The sequence below is a fragment of the Anabas testudineus genome, chromosome 4, assembly GCF_900324465.2.
Source record: "Anabas testudineus chromosome 4, fAnaTes1.2, whole genome shotgun sequence".
In the NCBI taxonomy this organism is placed as follows: Eukaryota; Metazoa; Chordata; class Actinopteri; order Anabantiformes; family Anabantidae; genus Anabas; species Anabas testudineus.
The window spans coordinates 17,757,003-17,778,291 of record NC_046613.1 but is presented as its reverse complement, the minus strand read 5'-3'; the positions used below and the strand labels follow the sequence as shown (position 1 = coordinate 17,778,291).

Below are 21,289 nucleotides of genomic sequence, written 5' to 3'. Positions count from 1 at the left end.
TGCTCTGAATGGTGAGACTTCAGGTCAGTCTAAACGAAGAAGCCTTATTCATTCCTGTTGGTGTGAGCATAAAAACGTTAATTAGCATACTGATCTGTCAAATGCACCAAAAACAAGGAGCTTCAAAATAACACTGTGACTTGTTTTATAACAGAAGCTTATCAGAGAGTTGGCAATCTGAGACTGAGCGGGTGAGCTGCATGCATTCAAAAGCTTGCTTTAATAAAACCAACAAATGCATTCTCAACTAAATGTAAGCTAATTAAAGTATGGAAGGTAAAACTAGTGAAGATAGTTGTCAAACAAATGTAATGAGGTAGGAAATTTGTTTCTGCATTTCAGTGGAGAAAGAAATAATTACTATTTCGTGTTGATGTCTGCACCGACAGTGACCAGCAGATGGCAGCAACGAGCCCGTCGCTGCAAAGGCGACAAATTATGACGTAATCAAACAGCGACCGTTCAAGTCACACACGAGGATGGTTTACTCTACGTTAGAATAGAGTACTTTAGTGAGTATTTGGTCATATAGAGTACATATAAGAGTACATATAAGTAGTCAACAAGTGTCGGAGACCGAGATAAAGCTGAAATGGGGGACTTATCTTCTCTGGGCCTCTCAGACTGGCTGGTTAAACAGTGTAAACAGCTGGGGATCAACAAACCCACTCCTGTGCAGGAAAACTGCATGCCAGCTATCCTAGAAGGTGAGACAGCCTGTGGTAAATCTGCTGGAAAAACATGTCTGTCTGTGTTGTCAATATCTTGTTGACTTCTTTTGAACGGCCGAATCCGGAGTCCAAATCCGTCACGAAGATCGTCATTGAAAAATCTGTTAATTTAACGAGCTAACGTAGCAAACGTGTGTTAAATGTACCGACCAGCTCTTAGTTCCAGTTACAGTGTTGTGGTAAAAACAACCTCGACGTAAGCTGGAAGCAGGTTACTTTGTCATATATCTACTGTAAATGCCTAAGGAAATAATAAAAATAAAAAAGAAAATTAAGCAGACATAAAATTTAGAAATGGGGGAATGTATGGCATCTAAATGTAAACCAAATTTACACAAAAAAAAACTTAAAATAAAAATGTTTAAAGATTTGCACTAGCAAAACAATGGCTCATATAAATTGCCTTTTTTTCTGTAGAGTTTGGTGTGAGACTCGGACATTTACGGGGTAATAATCGATAATCCTCTTATAGGAAAACAACTATTAGTCTTATGACATGTACTTCTGTAAACCTGAAATCAGAGCAGGTAAATAGAGTTGTGTATTTAGACAGTTTGTTGGTTTTCTCTCTGTACAACTCTGTAAGGTCTTGACCTTAATTGGGATGATTCTGTTGTGAGTTGTGTGTCTATATATTTCATTATAAATCCGTATTTATCTCCACACAGGTCGGGACTGTATGGGCTGTGCCAAGACTGGAAGTGGGAAGACAGCAGCGTTTGTGCTGCCAGTGCTGCAGAAACTGTCAGAGGACCCGTATGGCATCTTCTGCCTGGTGCTCACTCCTACCAGGTCTGTGCTATCTAATGTCAAAGTGCTACCTGTAAAACACAGGTGCACGTTAATTATTTATTTGATGCTCTATTCCGTGTTTTCTTGTAAGAGAGTGGATTAAGTCGATTTTTCTTAACTTGATATGATGCATGACATTAAGTTAGAAAACAATACTTTTAAAAATGTGCTACAAAGTGTGACCTTTCAGAACCTCCTCGATAGAAAAAACTTTTTTTTGGTTTGTATCCAAACTCTAGTCCATGTCTTATTGATAAAGCAGTAAATCTTAGTTAAGTTATCAATGGTGGTGGAAGATGTTTGAGTTATAGATGTGATGTCACACAGGGAGCTGGCCTATCAGATCGCTGAGCAGTTTCGAGTCCTGGGGAAGCCTCTTGGTCTGCGGGACTGCATCATCGTTGGCGGAATGGGTAATTATGATCCTTTCAAGTAATGAATTAATAACAACTATTTTAGCCAAAGTTCTACAAAGTCCATCATTTAACACTGTTAACATTTTAAACCTGGAGAACCACTACTGCAGAAACTGAGAGTAAATATTGCTGCTAGTTACTATTAAATTCTCAGTAGTGTTGATTCTCTGCTATGTTGCCGACAGACATGGTGGCGCAGGCCTTGGAGCTGTCCAACCAGCCCCATGTGGTGGTAGCGACGCCTGGCCGACTGGCTGATCACATTCGCAGCTCCAACACCTTCAGTATGAGCAGGATTAAGTTCCTGGTAAGTTCAGGACACTCAGTTTGTACTGTTAAAAAATAACTTGATCCAGTGCTGAAATCAGTGTTCTGCTGTTGTAATTTTAAGGTCATTAGGCAGTCAAGGTTGACTACTTTAGTAGACAGTACTCATTCATCCACTATTTGTCAGATTTTGGATGAGGCAGACCGGCTCTTGGAGCAGGGCTGCACTGACTTCACCAAAGACCTGGAGGTGATTATGGGGATTTTACCAGCTAAACGTCAGACGCTGCTGTTCAGCGCCACGCTCACAGACACGCTGCAGGAGCTGAAGAACATCGCCATGAACAAACCTTTCTTCTGGGAGAGCAAGTCTGAGTGAGTAACCAACCAGCTGCTGTTTAAAGGCTGTTTATAGGAATTTTTAGACTGAACACCGACAGACCTTTGTGAGTGAAGGCCTCTCCCGACATGACTTTATGTCAAACAGTCATTGCCAGCTGTACTTTGCTGCCTCATTTCTTGCGTGGTTCCTGTTAAACAGGAGCAGCACTTTGGAGGCTCAGTTGGCATCTGATCTGAAGTGAAACAAATGACTGAAGGGCACAAATGCCTTTAAATCTCGTAAAATATTATGCACAAAAATATCAATTGTCAACTTGCTGGATTTTCTACTGCTCAGAAGATTTCCTGCAGATATCCATACAGAGAAGTTTGTGGGGTTTTTTTTATCTTCTGTGGAACAGAAAATGTAATGAGCCTGTGTTCTACAGCCAGCTTCAACCAGCTTTAGCAGAGTAAGAAGTACCAGTGTACACGAGAGCTGCACTGTAGTTTTTCAGTGAGAACATGCAGTGTGACATCTTTTTATTTAATAATAATGTGTTTTTTGTGTTTCCTTCTGTCAGAGGATCTTTTATGGCTGAGATTATTTTTGTTTGTGAAGTCAGGTTAGTGATTTTAGTGTCTTCCGCTATGATTTGGGAGGTTTTCATCTGGCTAAACTCATAAACAGCACATAGCCTGTGCTGCACTGTTGAGTAGATTTACGCTGTTGGTGGTCATGTAAATATTAAAGCACCCTGATTTTAGTGGGTGGCTCCACGCTGTTATTAAAACTGTTCCACAACATTTGAGAAAATGATATTTTTGTACAAAGGACAATAACCCCTCTTATTGTTAACAGGACACGGACAGTTGAGGAGCTAGACCAGAGGTACATCCTCACTCCTGAGAAGGTGAAGGACGCCTACCTGATCCACCTGATCCAGACGTTCACAGACGAGCACGATGACTGGTCCATCATCATCTTCACCAACACATGCAAGTAAGACGCCAAGATGGGATGATTAAAATGGTATATACAGTTTAACATACAGTCGTTACATAGGTGAGTAGAAATGTAGCTCTAACATGAAATTGTGTGTCTTTAAACCCTTCTCAGGAACTGTCAAATCCTCACCATGATGCTGCGAGAATTTAACTTTCCAACGATCTCTCTGCACTCCATGATGAAACAGGTGAGGCTAGTGAAGCACACGTGAACTGCTCCATTATCTCTGTGACGCTGGCTGCTTCCTCATCACTGGGAAAAACAGCATCAGCAAGTACATTATAGTAAGAGATTATCAGGGTTATGAGCTAAACAGCACCATGCTGGAGGAATGACGGCTAACAATTTAACCAGGTAATTGTGAGAACAGATTTACTCCAACAAGGTGATTTGTGTCCTTTATCACCAGTCGTCAGCTGTTCGACAACTTCTTACATATATGGAAGTAAAAAGCAGAAAGAGAAACGTCTTTATCATAATAAAGAAACCATCACAGTGAAGTTTTAAAGTGGATTAAAACAGATTAACGGAACTGCAGAAGAAACAACTGCTCTTTATCTCCTGCAGAAACAACGATTTGCAAACCTTGCAAAGTTCAAGGCCAGCGTCTACAAAATCCTGATAGCAACAGACGTGGCTGCCAGGTAAGACGCTCCGCACAGCTGCTGCATTTTACGTGGTACTTGGTCTCATTCACTCTGCACTGTCTGTGTTTCAGACTGATAGTGATGTTAGTTCAACTGTTTTTCTGTTGTTTCTGTGTCAAAGGGGTTTGGATATTCCAACTGTCCAGGTGGTCATCAACCACAACACCCCCGGACTTCCCAAGATCTACATCCACAGAGTCGGACGAACAGCAAGAGCAGGTACAGTCAACTTTAAACTGGTTTTTAGAAAACGTTGCTCTTCGAGTTCCCTTTGTTAATTTTAGAAGCAGGTTGAGCCGCAGGCGTTCTCTATCAATGGTTGCATGCTTTTCGTTTTCTATAGGAAGGAACGGAGTCTCCATCACACTGGTGACGCAGTACGACATCCACCTGGTCCACTCCATCGAAGAACAGATTCGTAAGTCACTTGGTTATATAGAATGAACAAATTCATCATCATTACCTTTTGTGTTTTTGGTTTAATAGATCATGATAAAGCACGAGTGTGTGACTGGTTTGGTGAAGTGTGATCATCTGGTTTAGTTTAAATTTGGATTGCATTACATGATAGAAAGAGGTCTAAAAATCCATGTAGCACATCCATGTGTTTGGATTTATTACCAAATTTCACAGGCTTTTTCAAAGCCAACCTCCTCAGCTCAGTAGCTTCATGACCAGGTGTTTGTGTTAAAGTGTGGTTTAAATAACCAGTCTTTTGTGTTTCTACAGAGACAAAGCTAAAGGAATATCCTGTGCAGGAGAAGGAAGTCCACAAGATTCTCACGCAGGTCAACGTGACCAGAAGGCAATGTGAAATAGTATGGATTCCCCTTTTTTTTCTTATATTCATTCATTTAAGCTCTTATTAGTTTCCCAGATTTGTGTTAAAATGTTACGGTCTAAGGGACAATATACAGGATTAGCTAAAAAATTAAAAAGATTTTCATTCAAAAATAATTTTCCATTAGATTTGCACAAGATCTCACTGGGGAACTAAAATGTGATTTGATGTTTTGATGGTAATCTCCGATTTGCGTTTCAGAAACTTGAATCAACAGACTTCGACGAGAAAAAGGAAATCAACAAGAGGAAACAGTTGATTCTAGAGGGAAAGGTAAGTGCATTTCTGCACAACTACAGAATGTTTAATATGACATAAAATGAAGCAACACAAGGTCGGCTTCGAGTTAGGAATGTGTGAATATTTAATTCAGACTAATAGTCAAACTAAGTGTCTGATGTGTACGTCCCATCGCTGATTTGTAATCAAACTGCTGTTCCAGGATCCAGACCTGGAGGCCAAGAGGAGGGCTGAGCTGGAGAAGATCAAGAGCCAGAAGAAGTTGTTCAAACAGAAAATCCAGGAGAACATCGAGAGACAGAAACACAGACAACTAAAAAAGAAACTGATGAAGAGAAAACAAATGAAAAAGAAAAAAGCAGCACAGACAACGGTGTGAAAACTGCTCTTTCTCGTGTATATATACCACAAGTTTTACTACTGTGCAATAAATATTTTCTTTTCATCTGCAAATAAATTTAATACCATTAAAAGAAAGAACTACTCAAGTTGACAGCCTTTATTTTTACAGTTTAACAAGGGAATCACCGTGTTGTGATGAAACTTCACTGCAAATAAGATTCAATGATTCAAACAGGTATTTACATCATGTGAGATCTCTAGTCAATTCATGTAATCGCTTTGTGTAGATAATTAAGGGTCTGGATGCAAATGCTTAATCTACAACTGAATCACTTCAACGATTTCTGCACATGTTGCAATTCATTGTGGCTCAGAGGATGGAAAAACACCAAAGCAATAGTTTTACGGCAGCAGGTTTTTGTTTTGTTTTTTAAAGCTATAACATGTTAGGAGTTCAGGGGAACGAGTTGATATGTGAAACTAATCATACAAATGAAAGCTCTGCACAATGTCAAAACAACAGAACTACTTCTAAGTCGATTAAACATGGTGATGTCTACTCACAACGTGATTGTCACATACCTGCCGACTCGAGCAGGTGAGAAACAACAGTGGAGTACATTCTTACTGTGTTGAGAAAGCGTATTTCCTGGAAGAGTTACAAAACTACAATCCCTCGGACAGTCTGAGGAGACGTTACAAAACTCTAAATGAAGAAAGGAAACTGCGTTCGCCTCACTCCTTTTGTCAGCAAGTTGCTACAAAAAAACAAAGATTGAAATGAAACTACAGAAAATGGTTAAATAACACGACAAAGCAGCAAATCATCTGGCAAAAGCAAAGTTTGGATCAACTGAAGGTTCTGCTTCACTACGTTTTCCAGGAAGAGGATTTAAGATCCACATAAATCTCAAGAGGTACACATAACACAGGCAAAACAGCGTTGCACAAATCAAAAGTCCATTGAAGGAAAAAGAAATTCTACCAGCCTTCATTTTACTCCACAGAGAAGGAAGGTGGCTTCTCATCAGCCCATCCTTTAGACAATCCAGCTGCTAAACTCACTGACTGTTACCTGGCCTTATTTTAGTTTAAAAAACAATAATAGAACAAGTCCTTTTCTGTGGGTTACTTGAGCCCTCTGGTGTCTGGAAGGTTTTTATATGCTGGTTGTTTGATTTTAACTACATTCATGCTTGTGCTGCAGCTGTTGAAGGTGATTGGTTATAGGCACTGATTTGGGTTTGTCATTCACTTTTCATTTTCTCCCCTTGCCGTCATCTCTTCAGTGCTGATGGTGCGACCCCTGGGCGTACCTGGGGTCGAGTGTCATTTTAATCCACACAAAGAATGATTTCAAATTAAACGAGTTTCAACAGATTCTGCTTATAAAAGTCTAGATTTTAAATCCCGATCATTCATTCAAGTTGAGAAAGATTCTGGTCACGGACATATTTTGGACTTTGTGTGGCTGGGTAATAAGGCCATCAGCATGGCTGCGAACGAAGCAGGAGAACATTCACTAAATCAAATGCTGTGTGTGAAATGACACTGGGTCAACTATGTGGCCCTCTGTTGGGACTGAAAGTCCTAAAGCCGTGTTTCCCTGTAACATATTAATCCTGGCAATAACCTGAACTTGTTTTACAGAAGTGGAAACTCTCATACCCCTCTCCTCCTCAGCCACCTTCCTTTTCTACTCTTTACCTGGGGCGGACTGATTGCCATGACCGCCTGTAAGCTACAGCTACTATCATCCTCCTTTCTGCCCCGTTTGGTTTCTTTCACCTCAAGCAGGGATTTGTGTGATGAGCAAGGAGAGTCCACAATCCCCTGAGGAATCACTCAATGCAAAGCATTCAAGCATTTGCCAATCTACGCATATACAGAGTGTTTAAAAAATACTGTTATGAAGTGGGACAACAACCCCTTCTTTCAAAAATATTAAAATAAGGAAAAGCCTTCGCTGAAACATCAAATGACACTGAGTTGAATATTCAATGCTGGTCATGTTTGATAGTTTCGATGCCTTTTTTGCAATTTTGTGCTCTGTGATAAGAAAGGTACTTCAGAGAAGAAAAACTGTCCCATGATCATCGCGATATCGGTGGGATTCGCGACTCATGCCTTGAAAAACAGTCTGAAATTCCAGTGCCACTCCACCACTGACGTGTGGTCGAAACCACCCTATTAAAGACCTTGTGAATGAGCCAGTGGTTCTCAAGGCAGATAAAAGGTATTTCATTTCAAGGCTCTTTAATCGGATTCAAGCACAGAAACTGTGTGTTGATTTCCTCTTCGAGAGGGTGTGTCGACTGCTGCTTCCTTCAGAGGCTTCTGAGGTTTTCAGGCCCAGTAGATTATCGTTTGGGCCACTCTTCTCCCATGATAAACCTAATTTAAAATAGTCTGGGACATCATACAGGTTGAGCAAGCAACCGACTTTGAGCATGAGAATTTTGTCTCGCCTGTCCAGAGGCTTTCTGTAATCATGTCCGTCCAAGTTTGGAGAAACAGTTCTTCAAATTGAGCTGGAAAGCTGCGATCCTCATCTGAAGACAAGTGTAAACACTTTCCGTTTCTTTCCTGGAGACTGTGAGGTGAAGGGGGTTGTCTGGATTATACTGTCGGGAGTTGAGCCTCATTTGGATTCCCATGAGAGATGCTGAGATCTCTCCTGTTTCCCTCCACAGCTCGACCACACGCCGCCATCTTCTCTATTTCCCCTCATTCACTCTGCACGGGCATTGGTCCCTGCCTCTCACTTGTTCACTCGGCCTCTCTTGCCATCTCCCCGCCCGTCTGTTCGTGCTCTCTTCTTCTACCCTCTTATTTCTCTCGCTGGTCACTGGTTTAGTTTCGCTATCCCGTCGCTTTCACTCGGTGGTGCTTCGGTTGTAGCAGAGGAAAACAGGTATCCATTTATGTTTTTATTATTTCCCAGATTAAAAAGCTGATGAACTAAGCTCAGCTCAAGCCTAGCTCCCTTCTTCAAGGATGCTGCAAGACACAAAAAAACAAATGTTTTTTGTCCAAATCATATGAAGAGAATGAAATTCAAAACAGCCAAGAGATCTTTACCCATCCAAGCTGTTTTTGTAACTGCAGCTTTCCATTTTATTTGGATTCTTATTCATTTCACCTCGCTACCAAGGCAATGACTAAATTATGACCGTCAGTCAAGAGCCAACATGTCCCTTTCACCAAGGTCACATGGTCCACATTGACAACAAAAACATTTCCTACTTACACTTTAGTACTGTGACAGTCCAGTCACCCCTCCATGCTGGTATGCACGTTCACCCTGGTAAGTAGAGTCCTGGGACAAAGCCACATCGATTTGGGACTTGAACTCATCACCCAGGTAGCTGTCCTGCAGAACAGGAGAACAGAAACAGAAACAAAATCATCAGACACAGGACATTCCCTCATGCTCTCCGGTGAGCTCAGAACTTAAATTTAACTTTTCAAATCTGGTAATTCAACAGTATGTTGACAAGAGGCTGTATATTAGCTAAATACAGGTCATATCACATAACAAGGTATTCTATAAATGATAAAAAAAAAAGATTCTCACCTAAAGACTTAATTTATTTATCTGCATCCACAGTCTATGCTGTAGGCTAAACAACTGGCCTACACCTTAAATAGCATCTATACTTGATTGCTGGTGTGTCTGCGTCATTCTGCTTATATGGCACCGTGTTGAGTCGTGTACATTATATGGGCCAACACATTGTCAATAGTGGAAGATGAGTTACCTGGGAGAGCTCTGGCTGGGAGAGGCCAGGCTGGCTCATCTGAGAGGGCTGGCTCATGGAGATGTAGCCCTGTGTCAGTGGACCCTGAGAAAAGGACTGGGAAGGCCCATCCTGGCTGGCCTGACTGTTTGGTCCATTACCTTGACTGGCACCTGGGTTTCCAGAGCCACGGACTCTCTGCCTCCCACCACGTCCAGGCTTACCCTTCATTGCTCCACGACCTTGATGAAAAAGAGAGAAAAAAAAAAAAATTAACAGCACAGTCAAAACTAAATTTGGACCCAACTATTGTTTTAATGTCATAATAAATCATTTACACCACTCTCCACTGGGGACAGTGGGGAAGTGGGTATTATTGCTGGTGGACAATGTGACTTGTATCCATGTAACTTGATTCATGTAATGTGAGCTTTTCATATCTGTAGTTCACAGCACATAATAGCAGCAGTCTTCAGACTGCTCAGCTTCACTGTAGCTTGTAGTTTAATTGTATTGCAGGTTTTCTCATTTTTAGTTTACAGAATGTTTCACTGTGCTCAGCACTGTACTGTACCTGCAGCAGGTCCATTAGTCTGACCCAGGTAGCTTGGTGGAGGCATTGGAGGCATCACTAGGTTGAAGGGTATGGGGATATTCATAGCAGCCATGTGACCAGGGCCTGCCCCAATCATCCCAATCTGGTCATGAGTTTGAAAATACATGTTGGATGGACGTCCAGCTGAAGAACAACACAGAAAATGGCTCATGTTAGTTTTGAAGTAAAGAAAACTAAAAAAGTCTAGTTTATCAAGATCGTAAATGTAGTCAATAAGATAATAAATAAATAATAAATAACTAAATACCAGCATTGCTGCGGTCGTATGCAGAGCCAGGAATGAGGGCCTCACGAGCGTCATACATCGCAGTGCTCATAAAACGACCCCCCTAAAAGAAATCACAATCAGCATTAAAAACGCCATAAAATCAATACTGTAGCTAAATTAGGAATATGGAAAATAGTGGGAAAACAAATTCTCCTCTTAACAGCTTGGTCAAGAATATCATAATGTCTTGGATGTTATCCAGCATGACAGGTGCACTTAATTTGTTCTACTCACAGGGTTGATGGTGTTGACCAGCTTGCGGGGCTTGCTGAACTGCATGAGGCTTTCCCTCAGGTTGTTGAGAGGACCCTCCACCAAGACCTTCTGCTCCTTGTAGTTGTTGAGCAGGTTGTTCCAAAGAGGCTGCTTAGAGAGGGCCTTGGGGTTCCCCACGATGATGACACCATACCTTCATGCAAAACATACAAGAAAGCTGATTGGGTATTGTATAAATGTTTTATATTAAAATCAATGCATTTGTTCTGTCCTAGTCCTGGTCACCATAAAAAAGATTCTAAAGTATTTCTAATGAGTGTCTCTGTTTTTACTTGGCTCTGGTGAGTGCCACATTGAGACGACGAGGGTCATTCAGGAAGCCGATGCCCTGATGCTCATTGGCACGGACACAGGACAGGATGATGAAGTCCTTCTCTCTGCCCTGGAAGGCATCCACACTGGCAATTTCCACTTGCTACATTGAAAAATGACACAAGACATGACACATGATTACATTGTAAGAAGAGAGAAAAAATATTTTGTCAAAACACTACAAAAGCAGTGAAGTGAAAAGAAAAACAAACGAACATACTGTATATATATGATGTTTATCTATATATTCTATAGTTTAAGAAAATCTAAGTACGTTTTTTTTTAAGTTTAATAAAAGCGTGATTTTTCTGAAGTCAATGAGTACTTATGTTAAATAAATGTAATCTTAATATTGACCAAAATAATTCTCCTTATTATTTTTGCCATCATTGAGCTGCCCTAGTTTTAAGCCTCATCACTGAATAGGAGAGGTGTATGTGGTACCTGATAGAGTTTGGTGTGCAGGGAGCCGCTGAACTGCATGTACTGGACCAAGTAAGACCGCTGACCCTCGTATGGTGTGATGATGCCAATCTGGTCAGGTTTGGCTCCAGCTTTAAGCAGCCTGGTGGTGATCTTCTCTACGTTTGCAGCCTCCGTCCTTAAAAAAAGCATCGGTAAATACAGTATTGCTCAATACTGGAAAAATTAGGTTAATAGTAGACAAATTACACTTAAAAAATGCAAATCTTGTCTGTGGTGCATCAAGTTTGAACAACCTATAAGTTTCAGAATTATTTTATTTACTAAACCTGCACATTCATAAACAATTAGTTAAGGTCGGCCCAACATTCACTTCACTGCTTAAGTTAAAGGAACCAACTAATGAATATTTGGAAAACACATAGTAGTAGAATGGAAGAGTTTCCTTCCTCAACACTGGTTTATCAAATTAACTGATGACTTAAAGATGACTGATTTAAAGGAAAACCCTATCAGTACTTGGAAGGGAGTGGTATTCCTGTTGACGGTGACTGAGAATTGGGAAGCCTTATATGATCATTAAGATATGGCTATCAACTATTTCAACCTGTGATGCTTGTTTATGGGTGAGCACCCTCTAGCGCCTAGTTTAGATCTCTACATTAAAACAAAAAGTATGATGTTACCTGTTGAGATAAGAGGTTCCAGAGCTGGCAATCTCCTCCTGGCCCTGAGTCACATAGAAGAACATGGGCTTGTCTGGCTGTGGCCACTGGAAGTCAAAGCCTTTCTTGATGCGGTCAGCTGCGAAGGCCCAGAACATTTAGTTAGGTTTTTAGTCTTTGAAGGGGCAGGTCTCTTTACCTGCTAATTGTGTTTTTAATTTACAGTACAATACATTTCTCTCTCCATTAAAGCAGATAATGAACTATCAAATCCTGACAAACCTGCAGTAACGCCGTTCTGCAGGGAGCCCTCATAGAAGATGTTGGAAGGAAAGGCACTGAGGGCTGGATGCATACGGTACTGGACCTGCAGGCGTATTGGCCGGATCCCCAGAACCACCAAGCGTTCAAACAGGGACTGAGACAGACCTGCCTTAGCTGCCTTCTTACACATCACCACAGGACCTAACTGGCAGTGATCACCCACCAGTATGAGCTGAGGAAGGAATGTAATTCACACAAGTGTGGCAAATGGGTTATTATAACAGCATAATATAAAGGTTTTTATTCCTGGATATTCAGAACAAATGCACTGTATCTTAAGTGACTGAATCAATATTGTTAGCCATATAATTTACATCCTTTAAGAAATATGAAATGCTGACAGTAGCACTTGCACGTGTTCCTATGAAACTTTGTCCACTTCCTAATTGACATGCTTTTAATATGAATTATTGCTGCAGCAACAACAAATTAATTCAATGCTGAAATGTTTTACATGAATGAAATTTATGTTACAAAATAAAACATAAAATATATTAGGGGAATATTAAAGTTGGGCAACACTGATATAAAGTGATATAATCTGAAAACATGGTAAACACAGTCATACCGTACTGCACTGAAGTATGTTTGTACCTGTACTGTGAAATCACTGAAGGGTAATCAACCAAGATACTGTGATATCACTAAACCATTGTTTGCTTTAAAAATTGTGCCGTTTTCATCTTCAACAGTGAAAGTTGTATTGGTCCAACATGTTGTATACCTGCTTGGCTCCCAACACCACGGGCACCATACACTCAGGCTCAGTGGCCTGGGTGCTCTCATCAATCAGGATTGAGCGGAACTGCATCTTGGCCAGACGAGGATCACCGGCCCCAACACAGGTGCAGCAGATCACATCAGCATTCTGTACAGAAAATAATAAATTTTACAATTCTCAAACGGAAGGGGGAATCAGGGTACAGTAGTTAGACAGCAGAGTAGTGAGCAAAGACAAGGTAGAAACTAAAAGAACACAAAGCTCAACAGTTACTTAGGTCTAAATCTTTTCCTCACCATGAGCAGCTCTCTCTCAGCTGTGCGTTTCAAAGCTCTGTAGCGTTTCTCATCAGCAGATGACAGCTCTCCTGTCTCATCCTTCAGCTGCTGCAATTTCTGAAGCTCTGGCATACTAGAGACAAAACATCACAGTGGCAACTGAGAACCTTTTAGAGCTCTAGTGAATGTGACTTTTTTTGATGATGTTTATGAACATGAAATTCTGTCATCAGAACAGCAGTGTGTGACTGTGTCACTGGGGCAAATGTAGAGTGATTGCACAGACTATCATCCCCAGGTTAAGTGACAGCGATTTACTAGATTAACAGTTTTCATGTCAGGTAAGCAGAAAGAAATTAAGGTTGTTTTTATGGCTGATTTTTTCCTCTGTCAGCTGAAAACGGCAGGAAAAGTGAAATGAAAAAGCTGACAGTGACAGAGTAAATATTTTGAAACTGGTTTAAACATCTATGGAGATTAACGTCGCATTCATAAGCATGAAGGTTCTAACATGCGTCTTGAAGTCATTGTGGACTGATACATTTGATAAAATGTATTCCATCTGCTATGTGAGGCGAGTGAGTATCTTTATACTAGTATCCTTACAGTGCAAGGAATATATGGAACATTAAAATAATAATAAAGGCATCTATTATGCACTATTCTCATTAAGGCACCAAAGTCGTATATTATTTATGCACAAAGCAACAATCAAGCAATAACAACTTTGTTTATCGGGGGACTTAATTTCTCCAAGTTACTGACCTGTCCATGTTGCTGATCTGGTTGTGCAGAGCCAGAAAAGACACTGGTGACTCAATGGCCTCCCTGCTCTTGGCACACAGCCTGACAACCTTCAGTCCAGTCTTGTCAATCTTTTCGGTCAACTGGTCCACAGCAATATTACTTGGAGCACACACCAGAACCGGTCTGTAGGACACACATGTATCCCATCACAACACTAACAATTAGGTTAAAACAACATTTGCAGGAATAGCAAAAGTGTAACATTATTGATTTCCTTAAGTATTAATCTTTGTTTCGTACCCATTGCCCTGTCTGGACAGGTGGTAAACGATGGTGGCAGATGTGACAGTCTTGCCAGTGCCAGGGGGACCCTGAATCAGACTGAGAGGCCTCTGCAGCACTGTTTTCACAGCATACACCTGAAAAAACAAGTGTGGGGGTTTAGTACAGTTGAACTGTACACACCAAACCTTTATTAAAATGCCTGATCTAAGGAAGACTGAACTCAATGGTTCTGAAGTGAGATCCAGATAAGTCATTAAAGCTAAAAACACGTTTGCCAGGTTAAATAGGAAATTTGTCCTCCTTAAGAGACGCCACAAACTTTGTTCTGCCATGATGTTGTTGTGTCTTGAACATGTTAAAAGAACGTTAATGAGAAACCATTAACAGCAATCATAGTGTGTCAGTGTTTTGTCAGGTCTGACCTGTGAGTGATTGAGGTCGGGTAAACCCTGTGCAGTGAAGCGCTTTGGCAGCTGGCACTTGATGGTGACATCCTCCACCTCGTGACCCAGCAGTTTGTGGTAAATGTAGCCAGACACTGACGTCTCGTCCACTGCGAACGTCTTCAGGGCACTCTGCATTCTGCAGCAACAAATACACAAGTGTCATTCATTTATCATTAGCATTTATTTATCTTACTAGTGAACATCTCCTTAAATAAAAAACTAAATTAAAATTGATCTCATATAAACAACACATTTAGATCTCTGAACTGTTTGCTGTTTTTTTTTTTAAATTATATCCTGTAATGTGATTTAAAATGGTGACTTGCAATTAGTTAAATTACATGTTTCCATCCTACATAGAATTTACAGGTGTATAATTTCAGCCTACCTGTCAAAGGAAGTGGACTTCCACACAAAGTCAACCTGGAAGTTGTGGGGGATTTCTATAGGCGCTCCAACACTGCTCCGCAATTCAATGGCGATTTCATCCCCATAGTCTTTAAACACAGGTAGTTAAGGACGTCCACCATCATCATTGGCCTATGTTGTCCACATTATGCTTTTATAGCTACATTATTATTCTTATTCTACACTGCCATATGAGATTAGTGCCACTGCAGTGAGCCAGACACAATGACACTGTAATGCAAAGATTGACTGCAATTGCTAACAGTATAAAGGATACTGTCTGGGACTTTGATGACATGGCCAATGCCTTTCCACAGTGGTGCCAGGTCTCCCTTGTATCGCAGGCAGATCTCATCACCTTGCATCAGACGCATATCTGGGATTGAAAAGGACACAAATTAGAAGCAGTTCTGTGCTTAAAATGATCCACGAAGAGGACGATCTATGTTGATGATAATGATTATGATGATGATACAGTGATACAGTGCCAAGCACCTAAGAAACTATAAACAGTTCAAAACTTCACCACAAACACAGGCAAGTACAAAGCAAGCACACGTGTCAATAAAAGATGCAGGGTTAGAGGAGGTTTCATGCAATCCCGCAGAGCTGAGGGGAATAAAGATGGGCTCTATCTGCAAGACAACCATGGAAAGGAAGTCAGACAAAGAATTACCACCTGAATCCGTCTTGGGCAGTGTGAAATAGGCAATTCGCTTTTTATTCAGCCCCAGGTCCCACCTGACTGTTATATTGTCTTGGGTCTGCAAAAAGAAAAGAAATACATAACAATTTATAATAAGTCAAATATATTATGTCATGTGACTGTACCATTATTTCTTAAATCTTAAGGGAAGAAACAACACAGAACCATATAGTTAAATCTCAGTGTGGTCTGGATCACAGCTGTAGTGAAGAAAAATTCAACTTCATGTCCTATTTTAGCAGACTAGTGAGATCACAGCCTAAGAATTTAATTAATCCCCAGATACACGTAAAACCATCAATTAGATTAATGGATATATGATGCATATGTCACCTAAATCTGACGGACATGTGGATAACAAAATGACATTCACAAATGCAAAAAACTACTTTGTAAGTTACAGTCTCCTGCTTAGAAAAGGTGCTCAGGTACCTGGGACTCCTTAAGCTTCTTGTCGTAATCAGCCTCCAGTTTGACCAAAGGGCCAAAGATGTTCTGGTACTGGTAGGCATCCTCATAACGCAGAAGCACATGCTGAGGTTCCTCATCAACACCAGGTTTCTCCAGGTCTTCCAAAGTGGCTGTGGGATTGTCCTAGAATGAAACAAAGTCCCAGTATTAACCATGTAACCCACATCAAACAGATACCAGATTCTCATTGTCTGCTGTCTCTAGCAGGCCTTTAGCATGGGGCAATTGAGTGACGTTTCCAACCCCTTGGTCACAGCACTGCTCTGAACAGTTAACACAGTGTTGAAGGCTACCAGCGTGTTATGTGCATACCTTCCACAGCTCCTCCAGCTTGTTGATCTGCTGGGCGGTTATCTGACGTGCTCGAAGCTGCTCCTGCTCTGATGGGATCTTCACCAACCAGGACAGAAAACAGCGGTCCTGGATCAGTGGCTGCCACTGTGAACTGTCCCAGTTGATGTCTTTTAAGCTACTTTGGCTGGCACACGGCTGCCTGCATGAAGACACAAGAAAGTTAGCTCATGTTTTGCTTACATAAAAGGAAACACAGTAATAATATTCTTGTGGAGGATGTTATCAGTTTTCTTGTGTTGGTTTTTGCCTGCATGTGAACACAAAAGGTTAATTTCTGGTGAAAGGTTACAGGTTTGTGGGCATCAGAAGGGACTTTCCCAAGCAACAACTGCAGACTTAATGGCTGACTACACAGCAAAGCACATTTTGGTGAGTGGGGGCAGGGGTAATAGTCTAACAGTTAATAAGAGCAAGTGTTTCAATTTGTTTTTTTGAACACAACAAGGGGACTTTTCTAGAGCCTTATGAAGTAAGTAAAGTTTCATTTAGTTCAAAATCAAAAACAATACTAGAAAAAGAGAAAAAAGATCATATTACTGACTGTATATGAAATGTGAAATATATACAGCATATATTCAACAGTATGAGCGTGTGTGAGTGTTTGTCAGTGTAGGTGCTCACTGTGCCTGTGTTCAGAGTTTCTGAATACCAGTGTCTAATGGCCTGTAGTTAGAAGCTGTCTGGCTCTGATGCTAGGCCTGATGGCACTAATGTAAAGCATCTGTGACTGGGGTGGGATTGATGATTCTTCCAGCTTTCCTATTCCAAATCTTATCCTTAGTGTTGCAGACACTGAGATGAAGGTTGCTGTCCTTAAACCATGACACCAGAACTTTAACCTCTTCTCTGTAATCATCATTCCCAGCTATCAGGCTCATGGTAGCAGCATCTGCAAACTATATGATGGTGCTGGAGATGTGTGATGCTAAGCAGTCATTGGTGAAGAAGGTGTACAGAACTGAACTTGACATCCCTGTGTCACTCCTCTGTGCTGATGGTCACTGTGGAGGAAGTGATGTCACCAAGCCACAACTCAATCTTTTTTTTTTTTTTTATAGAAAGTTTAGGATCTAGCTGCATAAGGCACTGCTCAGTCCACGCTCCAGGGTGAGAGGGTAAAAAGCAGCATTCTCACATATAAGCCCTGCTTGTTCAGGTAAGTAAGGGAGGTTTGAATTGTAGGGTTGAAGGAAGGAGGTGATGTGGGCTTTACTTAAGGCACTGAGCAATAGTCATTCAGGAGGCAGTTTAAGATGTTTCAGATACAGGCACCATAGTGGTTATTTTCAAGTATGCTGAAGCCACAGAATGAGGAAGACAGATGTTAAAAATGCCAGTTATTTGCCAGCTCATCTGCACACATTTTAGAGACCCAACCAGGAATGCAGTCCAGATCCAGGTCTTTGTGTGGACTGATCTTTAGAAGCCCTAAAAACTGCAGTTCAGTGGCAAGTGGACTTACATTAGGTTCTATAAGTTTAAAATGTTGTTTCTAATCAAGCAAATGGCTGTGCTTCAGTGTGCTTCAAACAAAACACTGATTTCCACAGCGTGCTTTTTGTATCCAATCATGCCTTCTACCTTCCAAAATAAGCCAAAGGGAGAGGAGATATCAGACTACTTGTCCGCTGCATATATATGCAAATTTCCAGTAACTAGGTTTCTTTAGTACATGTTTACTTGTTCCCAGATTACCTGAGAAACCTGGTTTCTCTCAGTAACCTTGGTTACTCGAGTGCATGTAAACATGCTGAATGAGTACAGTCTCTGGGAGAAACATTTTTGCCTGCATGCAGCTCATCCTGTGCCTGTGTTGCGTCAGTTTGCAGACAGGTGCACTAGGTGAGGGGAACAATCCAAATACATTATTTCTACGTGTGTGTAAGTTGTCTGCTCTTCACTGAAACGCTTGTGCAATCTTGTCCACAGATGGAGTGGTACTCCAATTTAGCAGTCAGGTCAAGAGTTGCTGGGTCTATGCAGGTTTCTGAGAAGACCATCACATTACAGTTCTTGCTTTCATGCTAGAATGCAAGCTTGTTCTTTAGTGAATAAACATTTTGTAGGGGAATATTTTGGAGATTTGGGACTCTTTGTAAGCCATGTCCAGGAAAGCTATGTAAAGAAAAGTCAGTAGCTGTTGTTGTATCGGATATAAACCTATTGCGATCATCTAGTAGAGGTTGTCATACTGAAATAGTTAAGCTATTTATAAGCTAGAAAACATTCAGTGAATGAGTGTTAAAAAATATCTACAAAAAAAACAACAAAAAAACAGCAGTCATCCTCACAGGTGTCATCATTCATTCAAGTACAACAACTTAAAAGAGTGGCTGGAAAGTGTAGTGGTAAGATTGCCGCCCTGTAAGTGGGAAACTGGGGTTCAAAGGCAAGACCTCCTTTCTCGTACCCTGCCTTTGCCTTGTACCTCACTTGTAGATAAAACCATCTCCCTGACTAAATGTAAATGTAAGGATAGGTCTGAAACCTGGACAACCTATAAAACTTCAAAATTAACTTTTTCTTTCGCTTTCAGTTCATGCTCCAGAGCAGCTTATAATGAGTGAACACAGTGAAGTTTAATGATGTCCTCAAAGTCAATCTAGACTAAACACTAGACACACTAACACACTAGATGTGTGGGCATTGGATACAGGACTGTCTGTATATGTACAAGGTGGCTCTACTACCAGTACTTGCCTGCAAAGTAGAACCACCACAGAATCAGCCTTGGCTGGAATGAAGCCCAGGAGGAAGACGTTACGGCAGCCACAGTTGTAACACTCCAGCACCGTCTCACCCAGAGGCCCGTCTTTATGCAGCGTCACCTCTTTGCATTTGGCTCTCACCAAGTGGTTCACAATGTGGCTGGAAGTAAGACAGCAGGAGGTTAACGGTTTAACAATAAATTGGAAATTTACAATTGACAATTTATTCTTTAAAAACCCCCATATGAGTATTTAGATTTCTGGTCCATAAATCAATAGCTTAAGCTGCGACACCTGTATGTAAGTTTTCAGATGAAGAGAGTTCATTACGCACCTGCCAGATGTGTTACCGCGTCCATTGCAGAACCACTTTTTGCTGGTATTGCAATATACAACACATGCTGGATCGTGGATACCACAGTAGCTGAAAAAACAGCAACATATCAAAATAGCTTGTAAATTTCTCCAGAATAAAATTATAAAACTAAAACTTTGCTAAAACTAACATCAGGTTGAATTACCCAATTAAGGAAGTACACAATGTGTGTTGTATGTACTTCCTCTGCATAATATGAAGTGTTAAAAATGTTAGCTGACTGTGTCACACATGTAATGTGTTTTTAACTAATTCAGTCAACATACATTACACTAGATAGCTGAAAACGTCCAATAAGGCTCTGATGGTCACCTCGCAAATAAAAGTGTTAATTTCAATTTCGTATGCTTGCAGGAATTTATGCCATGGAAGTTGTATATGCATTTAAATGAATATTATTTAATACAAACTTTTAACAAAGGGTATTAAGCTACTAAATAAACCATTAAGATGATGCCAGGATAATGTACACTGGTGGATTTTGGGTATGTGGTGTAGCACTCTCAAGTACTACAAATTAAAAAGTGTGTCATTATTAATTAAACGTTAAATCACTAATTTCTTGATGATCTACAGCAGACTCATCAGCCCGGCATGGTGTGGCTCCTGTCACTGTACCTGCATGCGTGCACAGGCAGGTCTTTGGTGTAGTACGTGTCTTCTTCGTCTTCCTCAAAGTTGAGCTCGGCCAACAGCTGGCTCGCTTTGGCCACGGAGTCATCCACTCCACCATTGTGAAGACCCTCATCTGGACCATTTACCTGCAACAAAACGTAAGCTTTGCTAAACAAACTCAATGCTAACGCCTAACAGCTAACGGCTAGGAGGCACAACGCGGAAAAGCCTGTTAACTCATTTAAAGTTAACAGGTTGTCAGTGCTCTTCAAACTTGTTGTTGGTAATTAAAGTTACATACGTGATGCAGGCCTTGTTAAAACAGCTCAAATAAAACGCGCTACAACCATAAAACCTAACGTTACTTTGTGAGTTTAGTTAACCTGCTGGTATGCTAGCAGGTGGCTAGCTAACACGAAGCTAGGTACGGCTAATAGCGGGGTAGCATGCAGCCTGGGTCAGCTAGCTAACTGAACCGCGTTTGTTCGTGCGTTGTCGGGAAATTGAAAGCGTCAAACCTGGCTGTCCAACTGGCTCTGGGTCTGGCCTTGAGTTTGCGTTTGGCTCGGAAGGGTGAAATCGGTGAAGTCGTACTCGGAGCCCTGGGTGTCCGCCCCGAGCAGCTCCGCTTCTTCGGTGTCCAGGAAGGTGAGGGTCTGGGAGCTCGGCCCGTACGCCTCCACACTCATCTCGACTCTCAACTTTCGCTTTGCTGAGCGCTTTCTGGTGCCCGTATAAAGATAACGAAAATCCTCGCCGTGTGTGTTTGTCGATAACTGGCTTATACACCGGTTCCGAGAGTCTCAATTTGAACCCAAACAAAAATGGAACCGATCGGAACCTCGAAAGCTTCCGTGGGTCCAACAGCGACGGTGACAGACTTCCTGCGCCGCTCGACGCGTGACGCTGCCCTGTGGACACAGATAGTCAGGAGCGTGACAGGA

General features: G+C 41.3%; 2 protein-coding genes across 3 annotated transcripts; one reads left to right on the top strand and one right to left on the bottom strand.

Moving 5' to 3' along the window:
* Positions 1 to 460: 460 nt before the first annotated feature.
* Positions 461 to 7,533, top strand: ddx49 (DEAD (Asp-Glu-Ala-Asp) box polypeptide 49). Its single transcript, XM_026346157.1, has 13 exons — positions 461 to 707; positions 1,400 to 1,523; positions 1,851 to 1,936; positions 2,125 to 2,246; positions 2,394 to 2,581; positions 3,390 to 3,530; positions 3,648 to 3,723; positions 4,104 to 4,180; positions 4,305 to 4,402; positions 4,527 to 4,601; positions 4,913 to 5,001; positions 5,226 to 5,297; positions 5,467 to 7,533. Exons 1-13 carry the CDS (start codon positions 593 to 595, stop codon positions 5,641 to 5,643), a joined length of 1,440 nt encoding a protein of 479 aa, XP_026201942.1. The 5' UTR covers positions 461 to 592; the 3' UTR covers positions 5,644 to 7,533.
* LOC113152737 (regulator of nonsense transcripts 1) lies at positions 5,749 to 21,268 on the bottom strand. Of its 2 annotated transcripts, none has more exons than XM_026346155.1 (24): positions 20,864 to 21,268; positions 20,349 to 20,491; positions 19,689 to 19,778; positions 19,347 to 19,514; positions 16,605 to 16,785; positions 16,254 to 16,415; positions 15,792 to 15,879; positions 15,393 to 15,491; positions 15,096 to 15,204; positions 14,684 to 14,843; positions 14,277 to 14,395; positions 13,995 to 14,159; positions 13,248 to 13,362; positions 12,955 to 13,098; positions 12,189 to 12,402; positions 11,928 to 12,045; positions 11,263 to 11,419; positions 10,779 to 10,921; positions 10,465 to 10,639; positions 10,210 to 10,291; positions 9,921 to 10,085; positions 9,368 to 9,588; positions 8,857 to 8,979; positions 5,749 to 8,606 (listed from the first exon to the last, which is right to left on the bottom strand). In XM_026346155.1, exons 1-23 carry the CDS (start codon positions 21,032 to 21,034, stop codon positions 8,860 to 8,862), a joined length of 3,309 nt encoding a protein of 1,102 aa, XP_026201940.1. In that variant the 5' UTR covers positions 21,035 to 21,268; the 3' UTR covers positions 5,749 to 8,606; positions 8,857 to 8,859. The 2 variants fall into 2 exon arrangements, with proteins under 2 accessions (XP_026201940.1, XP_026201941.1); XM_026346156.1 differs by having other exon boundaries at positions 15,795 to 15,879.
* Positions 21,269 to 21,289: the final 21 nt, after the last annotated feature.

Excerpts from the sequence above, each read along its gene's own strand:
- ddx49 (XM_026346157.1), top strand. The coding sequence starts at position 593 with ATGGGGGACTTATCTTCTCTGGGCCTCTCAGACTGGCTGGTTAAACAG. Across the intron at positions 1,937-2,124 it reads CATCATCGTTGGCGGAATGG|ACATGGTGGCGCAGGCCTTG; the intron begins GTAATTATGATC and ends TGTTGCCGACAG. Across the intron at positions 4,403-4,526 it reads CGGACGAACAGCAAGAGCAG|GAAGGAACGGAGTCTCCATC; the intron begins GTACAGTCAACT and ends CGTTTTCTATAG.
- LOC113152737 (XM_026346155.1), bottom strand. The coding sequence starts at position 21,034 with ATGAGTGTGGAGGCGTACGGGCCGAGCTCCCAGACCCTCACCTTCCTG. Across the intron at positions 10,922-11,262 it reads TGCACACCAAACTCTATCAG|CAAGTGGAAATTGCCAGTGT; the intron begins GTACCACATACA and ends TTTTCAATGTAG. Across the intron at positions 10,640-10,778 it reads GTGGCACTCACCAGAGCCAA|GTATGGTGTCATCATCGTGG; the intron begins GTAAAAACAGAG and ends TTTTGCATGAAG.